The sequence below is a fragment of the Helobdella robusta genome, assembly GCF_000326865.2.
Source record: "Helobdella robusta unplaced genomic scaffold HELROscaffold_37, whole genome shotgun sequence".
NCBI classification, from domain to species: Eukaryota; Metazoa; Annelida; class Clitellata; order Rhynchobdellida; family Glossiphoniidae; genus Helobdella; species Helobdella robusta.
The window spans coordinates 1,248,580-1,257,189 of NW_008704785.1; the positions used below are offsets into that span (position 1 = coordinate 1,248,580).

The following is an 8,610-nucleotide window of genomic DNA, read 5'->3' on the forward strand; positions in this document are numbered from 1 at the left end:
CGCAACTAATCAATCAATTCAATCAAATCAACCAACAAATCAGCCAAGCGGCCAACCAACCAGTCTCCAGCACCAACTTAGAAAATCAAAAGGCCATAACAAACGTCATACATCAAAAAACCAATTATTCAACTAAACAATGAACCAAATAACTTACAAACCAACCAACCAATTGACTAACTGACCACCATAGATATGAAATCAGCTCTAAGTAGGCAGGCCGTATTGAAGATGGACCGTACAGAGCTAGAGGATAGGTACCTGACCCTCTATGATGAAAATATAGTGCTGAAAAAATATGGCCGAAAAAGAGATGAAGAAATTAAAAGGTCTTCGGTGATTTTAATTCTTTGTGTTTTGTTTATTAGTTCTGTATCTTTGTTTGTTTGTCTGTTTGATCGTTTCATTCGTTTGGTTGTTTGTTAATAAGCTTGTTCGTTCGTTCATTAGCTTGTTCATTCGTTGGTTTGTTTTTGTATATGTGTATGTTGTATGTATATGCATGTTTTTGTTTAAATTCATTTTATAAATATCCATCTCAACAGATTGGGGGCCATACAGTTGAGACTTGAGAATGACAGGAAGAAGTTATTGGTTGATTCGGACGGTTATAATAATAATATTAATAATAATATTATTAAGAGTAATAATAATAATAATACTTATAACAATAATAATATTAATAATATTAATAATAATAATTATAAAAATAGTAACAATAACAATAACAACAAAGGCAAAAGAATTCCAGAAACCCACTACATTGATCAGATAGAGCAGTTGCAAGACAGAGTCTGCCAGCTAGAGAAGAATAACGAAAATTTAAGAATGAAAGTTATTATTATTATTATTATTATTGTTATTGTAGTTATTAATGTTGTTATAAGTAAAAATAAAATGAAATAGTTTATTTTCATTTTCTAGGTGGCAGTTTTAAAGCAGCAAACCGTCGTTCAGCCGCAGTCCAACTTGATGTATGGATATGTGTCATCTAGAGTTGATACGGTCTGTGTGTGTGTGTGCGTGCGTGCGTGTGTGTGTATGTGTATGTGTGTGTACGTATTTGTGTTTATTATTATTGTTATTGTTCCATTGTTTCATTTGTTGTTATTAATCAAAGGGTGTTTTGAAGAATATAGATCCAAAGATCATAAAGAACGTCAGGAAGATCGTTCAGCAGAAGCAGTTCAAAGCGTCAAAGTTAGTACAAACAGAATTAATGAATGAATGAATAAATGAATGAATAAATGAATGAATAAATGAATGAATGAATAAATGAATGAATGAATGGATGGATGGATGGATGAATGAATGAATGAATGAATGAATGATAAATGAATAAAAGAATGATTTTTCTATTTTTCTTCGCAGAACCACGCAAAGACTATCCCAATCTCAGCTAAACATACCTCAGCAACTTCAACAACAGTTCTATAGCAGCAGTCCTGATCAATTAGTGTATGTGTGTGTGTGTGTATGTGTATGTGTGTGTGTATATGTGTAAGTACATACATACATTTATACATTCATTCATCTATGTGCGCATACTAACATACAAACGAACAAAGTAAGAGACAAACATGCAAACATACAAACAAACAAACATACAAACTAACAAACATACAAACAAACAAACATACAAACAATAAAGTATACAATACACAAACAAACACGCCTATAGCGGAGACACTGCACCCAACGTCAACATGGTCGATAAATCCGAACTGTTGGTAGCACTCTACTTTCATTATGGCATTCAAATTTGTAATAAATAATTATTAAGTAAACAAATAAACAATAATAATAATATCAATAATAATAATAATAATATTAATAATAATAATCATCATCATCCAAGAGACCACATGATGAATGAAAACGCAAAGAAGTTTGACGAGTATGAGTCAATTATTGCTGCCCTGAAGCAGCAGGTATTATCCTGATGATGATGACGATAATAATAGTAATAACAACAACAACAATAATAACAATAACAATAATAATCATAATAATAATCAAAAGAATAATAATCATAATACATTTTTTTTTTACTTATTTCCAGATTCTTCTTACGGACAGCGAACACTCTAAAGAGATTAGCTATTTGAAGTCTAAACTTAACGACGATCAAAAGTTATTATTATTATTGTTATTGTTACTATTTTAATTATTATTATTATTATTATTATTATTTACATTGTTATTATTATTTAATGACATCCAAATCTAACTTCATACTCGTCATTATTATTTTAGTGAAAGATAGATTGATAGATAGATAGATAGAGAGAGAGAGAGAGAGAAAGAGAGAGAGAGAGAGAGAGAGAGAGAGAGAGAGAGAGAAAGGAGAAAGAGAAAGTGGGATGGGAAGAAATAGTTCATATTGGCTAAAAATTTGTGTCCAACAAAAATTATTTCATGTGCAAATTTATCTTTGTGTATGTTCTTGTTTAGGTACATGTATGTTTGTGCTTATGTATGTTCTTCTATGTTTATGTATGTTCTTTTATGTTTATGTATGTTCTTCTATGTTTATGTATGTTCTTCTATTTTTATGTATGTTGGTTTATGTTTATGTATGTTTTTCTATATTTATGTATGTTCTTCTATGTTTATGTATGTTCTTCTATGTTTATTTATGTTCTTCTATATTTATTTATGTTCTTCTATGTTTATGTATGTTCTTCTATGTTTATTTATGTTCTTCTATGTTTATGTATGTTCTTCTATGTTTATATATGTTCTTCTATGTTTATGTATGTTCTTCTATGTTTGTGTATGTTTTTGTATGTTTGTTTATGTTTGTTTCTTTAGGAATGTTGTACATGAAAATGTGGAGCGAATAAAGTTGGAAAGAGACTTGAAGGAGAGGAATATGAATTTGCAACAGCTGCACGATCAAAATGCTGATCTGAAAGATGTATGTTGTTGTTTGTTTGTTTGTTTGTTTGTTTGTTTGTTTGTTTAATGGCTTGTTTGGTAGATGGTTTGTTTGTTTGAAGGTTTGTTTGTATGTTGGTTTGTGTGTTTGTTTTTATAATTGTTTTCTTCTTGTTGTTGTTCTTTCGTTCTTCAGTAAACAAGTCTCAAAAATAAACAACACAAACAACAACACCATCAACAACAACAACAACACCATCAACAACAACAACAACCAAACCAGAAAATGCAAGAGCTAAAAAGGATAAACGAGCAAGCGTTAGACGAGATCAACCGGCTTCAAATGCAGGCGAGGGCTGAAGAGAACAGAGTAATCGAGCTGCAAAAACAGCTGGATAGTAATAAACAGATTAAAGTCTCTAGTAGAGAGGTCCGATCGTTATTATTAATCGTTATTATGTTACCATTATTATTTTTATTATTATCAGTTAATTAATTAGCTAATTAACCGACTAATTAACCAATTACCAACTCAACAGTTAGAGATGCGTATAGCTGATTTAGAGCGCGAATGCGCCATCTTGAAGGATTCAAATTCGCGCCTAATCAGAGAAGGAATGCAAGAAAAACAAAATGGCGGACAGTCGGATAAGCGAGAGACGGCCCTCAAAATCCAGATAGCCCAGTTGGAGGCGGCCATGAAAGCCGATGTTGGAGACAAGGGGGTCATTCTTGAAAAATTGGCTAAAGAGAGGGGTGGGTTTGTTTTCTGTCTGTCTGCCTGCCTGCCTGTCTGTTTGTCTGTCTGTCTATCTGTCTTCTGCCTGCCTGTCTGTTTTTGTCTCTGTCTTTATCCCACACACAATCGCAAACAGCTAAGCATAAAAAACAAATCAACTTCAACATTACAAAAAATGACCTCACTTACACGTACACACACACACACAAGACAAACACACACCACAAACACACACAAACACACACATACACATAATCACACAGAGCAGAACGACAAAATAATGATAGAATACAGGGATATCAAAATAAAATATCATGAGCTGAAAAAAAATTATGAAATACTACACGAGCAAGCTGGTATCTTTGACGAGGTTATAATTATCATTATAATTAATTATGATAATTATTATTATTATAACTAAGGTATAATAATAATAATAAACTACGATCTAGAATGGAATGATAACGAATACGGATTTCATAGAGGCCTTAGCTATCGTTAAACAGAAAAAAACCAATGGCGAACTCGATGGTGACGTCATCTCCGGCTTTAAAATCGCCAAGCCGGATTTCGTAGAAAATGTTGATGACGATGTTGACAAAGATGACGGTATGGTTTATATATTTATTTAGTTATTCATTATGTTATTTTTATGACGGTTTTTGGCACGTTTGTTTGTTTGCTGGCTTTCGTGTTTGTTTGTTGGTTTTTGTGTTATGTATGTTTGTTCATTCATTCATACGTTTGTTCATTCATTTGTTCGTTCATTCATTCATTCATTAATTACGATGGAACGAACGAACGAACTAACATAAAGATGAAAATAATGAATAAGAAAAATTAAAAAATTGCTATATTGTATTAATTAATTAATTAATTAATTAATTAATTCTGAATGAGTGAATGAATGAATGAATTAATTAATTCATTCATTCATTAATTATTCAATTAATTGATTAATTAACCGCGAATATGCCCACAAAATGCAGTAAAGTCATTGCAAGCCCAGTTGACTGAAACAATATGCGAGCTTGAAAAAACGAGAAACCTTCTGATTGTCCAGTACAAAATAAATAAAGGATACCAAACTGAGGTTAGTGTACATTAATTAATTAATTCATTCATTCATTCTATCATTCATTTATTTATTCATTCATTCGTTTATTCACTCTTTCATTGATTTTATATTTCACTTGTTCATTCATAAGTTCGTTCGTTTATTCATCCATTCATTCAATTAATCATTCATTCAAACACTCATTTATTCTTTTTTTTACTTATTCGTTCTTTCACTCATTTATTCATTCATTCATTCATTCATTCATTCATTCATTCATTCATTCATTCATTCATTCATTCATTCATTCATTCATTCATTCATTCATTCATTCATTCACTTATTCACTCATTCATTCATTCATTCATTCATTCATTCATTTATTCATTCATTCATTCATTCATCCAGTTAGACACAATTAGCAAAAAAGCTGAGGAAATGAGGCGGGAGCATGAATGCCAGCTGGATGAATACGCACAACTCCTGGATATCAGAGCCGAAAGAATTAGGGCTGGTTGATTGATTGGTTGATTGAGTGATTGATTGAAATGATTGATTGTTGATTGAAATGATTGATTGAAATGATTGATTGAAATGATTGATTGAAAGGATTGATTGAAAGGATTGATTGAAATGATTGATTGAAATGAGTGATAGATTGAGAGATTGAAATGATTGATTGAAGTGATAGATTGAAATGATTAATTGAAGTGGTAGATTGAGAGATTGAAATGATTGATTGGAGTGATTAAAATGATTGATTGATTGAAATGATTGATTGATTGAAATGATTGATAGAAGTGATTGTTTGAGGGATAGATTGAGAGATTGATTGAGTGATTGAAATGATTGATTGAAATGATCGGTTGATTGATTGATCATTCTGTTGTAAATAATAATAATATTTATTATAATAATAATAACAACAACAATAATTTCAACAACACGACAGAAGCTGGAGATGCAATTAAAAGACATTGCATACGGGACGAAGCAGTATAAACTCAGTCAAGATCACATAGTAAATTTATCATTATTATTATTATTATTATTGTTATTATCATTATTATTATTGTTATTATCATTATTGTTATTATTATTATTGTTGTTGTTATTATTATTAATGTTGTTGTTATTATTATTATTATAATATAGGAGGATCGTGCATAACAATATTAACAATTTATTACAATATTAACATTTTATTTTATTTTATTTCATTTTATCTATTTTGATTTGATTTTATGTCTTCTGCAATAATAAAAGAGTTCAAATTATTATTATTATTATTATCATTATTATTATTATTATATCAAAAGTTATCAGGAGCCGAGAGCCATGATGAGGCAGACGTAGTCCTAGAGAATGGGCAGAACATGTTCGAGATACATATCAAATCAGTAAGCTAGGATGATGTTAATAAAATGAGAGATCTTCTATTTTCAAAGCCAGGCCAATGAAATGGTTAAAACATTGAAATGGTGAAACAATGAAATGGTGGAAGAAAGAAATGGTGTAACAATGAATTGGTAAAACAATGAAATGTCAATAAAAACCACTAGCTTATTTGCCTGTCGAGAGCCACAGAGAGGTCATAGAGGGCTTGGTGTTTATAATAATTATAATTTTATAATTATAATAACTATAGTTTTATAATTATTATAATTTATAATTTTATAATTAATAATTACGAGGTGCTGCTGTCTGAAGATTGTCTGAGACATTTGAATGACATACGACCGCATATATTCTGCACTTGGGAGTTTTATGATTTCGAATTGCAATCGACACCTGTATTGGTTGGGCCAAGGTATGTGTGTGTGTGTGTGTGTATGTGTATGCTTGTGTATGTGTTTGCGAGTGTGTGTGTGTGTGTGTGTTTGCGAGTGTGTGTACGTGTATGTATTGCCTCTTTTTTGTATACATGGGTATGTATGTATTTGTGTATGGGATATGTCTGTATGTGTGTGTCTGTGTATGAATACATACATACATGCACCCATGCATACATACATACATACGTATTTACACATACACACACGCACATGCACGCACACGCACAGAATGGATTTTGGCTTCACTTCTCAGTACGTGATCGATGTGGATGACTTTTTCATACACTACCTGCATAAAGTTCGTTCGTGTTGTTGTTATTATTATTATAGTAACAGTAGTAATAGTAGTAGTAGCAGTCGCAGTAGTAGTAGTAGTAGTAGTAGTAGTAGTAGCGGTAGTAGTAGTAGCGGTAGTAGTAGCAGTAGTAGCAGTAGTAGTAGTAGTAGAAACGGTTACATAGACATATTTTGATATCATCATGTCATCGTCGTCATCTTTCTCACCATCGTCATCATCATTTGCATCATCATCATCATCATCATCAACGTCGTCATCATCATCATCATCATCGTCGTCATCATCATCATCATCATCGTCGTCATCATCATCAGCAACAACATCGACATCACAATCAGGACAGCTGCTTACTGGAGTTACATCAATGTTTAGGCTCTGATTATAGAACTATAGCCACCGGGAAGATCAAACTGGCTGGAGTCCTGCAGAAGTCAAATGGCAGGCTCCATGGCACCATATACCTTTGTGGTCTGTTGGGACGATGATGGTGGTGATGATCGTGACTGTGGTGATGATGTTGATGGTGACGACGATGATGATGATGCCGATGATGATGATGATGATGGTGGTGGTGATTGTGATGACGATGAGTGATAAAATCGAGCGGAAGTCTTGCAAAGAACAATTGAAAGTTGAATAATACAACCTTCATCATTACCATGATCGCCACCATCATCATCATCAACATCATCATCATCATCATTGCAATGATCGTTATCAGGAGCGCAGGAAGGACAGACTCACGTAACCTTTGGCGTGGTCGAATATTGGGTGAGGTTGGTTGTTCCGATGGAACAGGCTCTAAGACTTTATAAGGTGTCTGTCTATCTATCTGTTTGTCTGTCTGTCTGTCTGTTTGTCTGTATGTGTTTGTTTGTCTGTCTGTCTAGAGAGACAGACAGACAAACTTATAGGAACCACACCTGTCTGTCTGCCTGTTTTTCTGTATATGTTTGTTTGTTTGTTTGTCAGTCTGTGTGTGTGTTTGTTTTTGTATGTTTGTTTGTTTGTATGTTTGTTTGTGTGTCTGTTTGTCTGTGTGTCTATCTATCTCTCTTATGTTACATTATAACTACAAACCATGCATTCACAAACAAAGGAACGCAGTAAAGCTCTTGGATACATTGAAAGTAATTTGAAGCATCACCAGCAGCAGCTGCTACAGCCTCTTGACGCCGTGGCTACCAAAAGGCCAGACGATAATATTAATAACTTGATTGTTGTCGTTAGGTCTTGCTCTAATGTTATGTCTCTAGATAACAATGGTTTGTTGGTTGGTTGGTTGATTGGTTGGTTGGTTGGCTGGCTGGTTGGTTGGTTAGTTGACTGGTTGGTTGATTGATTAAATGATTGACTGTAGATTTGTCGGTTGTTTTAGCTTTCCAATTTCATTATCCCAGTCACTTCCATACTTTTCAACATCGCTACTATCATCATTACCACCACCATCATCATCATCATCTCAATAATTATCATCACTACCATCACAATCATTACCATAACCCATCTCAGCCAAACAGCCTTCACCTTACTTCGTTTACCGCTTCTTCGACTTTGCGGATTACGATTCCTCCATCATTCATTCATCGAACGATCCTGTATTTGAGGATCGCAGGGTCTTTCCGGTTTATATGACGTCACAATTTCATCAGTATCTTTTGTCGCAGGTTGTTTTTCTCGTCGTATTGTTGAATCATGCACACAAACACACTACATACACACACACACACACACACAAACGAAACGAAACGAAATTTTATTTGTTTCTCAAAATGAAAAATAAAAGAAAGCAGGATGACCA

The 8,610-nt window shown here is 32.9% G+C and overlaps 2 protein-coding genes across 2 annotated transcripts in view; both read left to right on the top strand.

Annotated features, from left to right (window-relative positions):
* Positions 1 to 231: 231 nt before the first annotated feature.
* On the top strand, positions 232 to 6,085 carry HELRODRAFT_176354 (hypothetical protein; the record flags this gene model as incomplete). Its single annotated transcript, XM_009023572.1, has 17 exons — positions 232 to 329; positions 546 to 607; positions 737 to 834; positions 1,121 to 1,200; positions 1,682 to 1,726; positions 1,859 to 1,931; positions 2,063 to 2,133; positions 2,815 to 2,920; positions 3,164 to 3,310; positions 3,420 to 3,636; positions 3,883 to 3,989; positions 4,072 to 4,228; positions 4,609 to 4,712; positions 5,085 to 5,190; positions 5,475 to 5,476; positions 5,629 to 5,697; positions 5,996 to 6,085. The coding sequence occupies 17 exons, from the start codon at positions 232 to 234 to the stop codon at positions 6,083 to 6,085; spliced, it is 1,632 nt and encodes a 543-aa protein (XP_009021820.1).
* A 1,159-nt stretch (positions 6,086 to 7,244) lies between these two features.
* Positions 7,245 to 8,610, top strand: part of HELRODRAFT_176355 (hypothetical protein) — a gene marked incomplete at both ends in the record, with an annotated part of 1,747 nt that continues 381 nt past the window's right edge. The window contains 4 exons of the mRNA XM_009023573.1: positions 7,245 to 7,296; positions 7,531 to 7,625; positions 7,909 to 8,034; positions 8,330 to 8,476. Of these exons, the coding sequence (XP_009021821.1) occupies positions 7,245 to 7,296; positions 7,531 to 7,625; positions 7,909 to 8,034; positions 8,330 to 8,476 (420 nt within the window). The remainder of the gene's footprint in view (positions 7,297 to 7,530; positions 7,626 to 7,908; positions 8,035 to 8,329; positions 8,477 to 8,610) is intronic.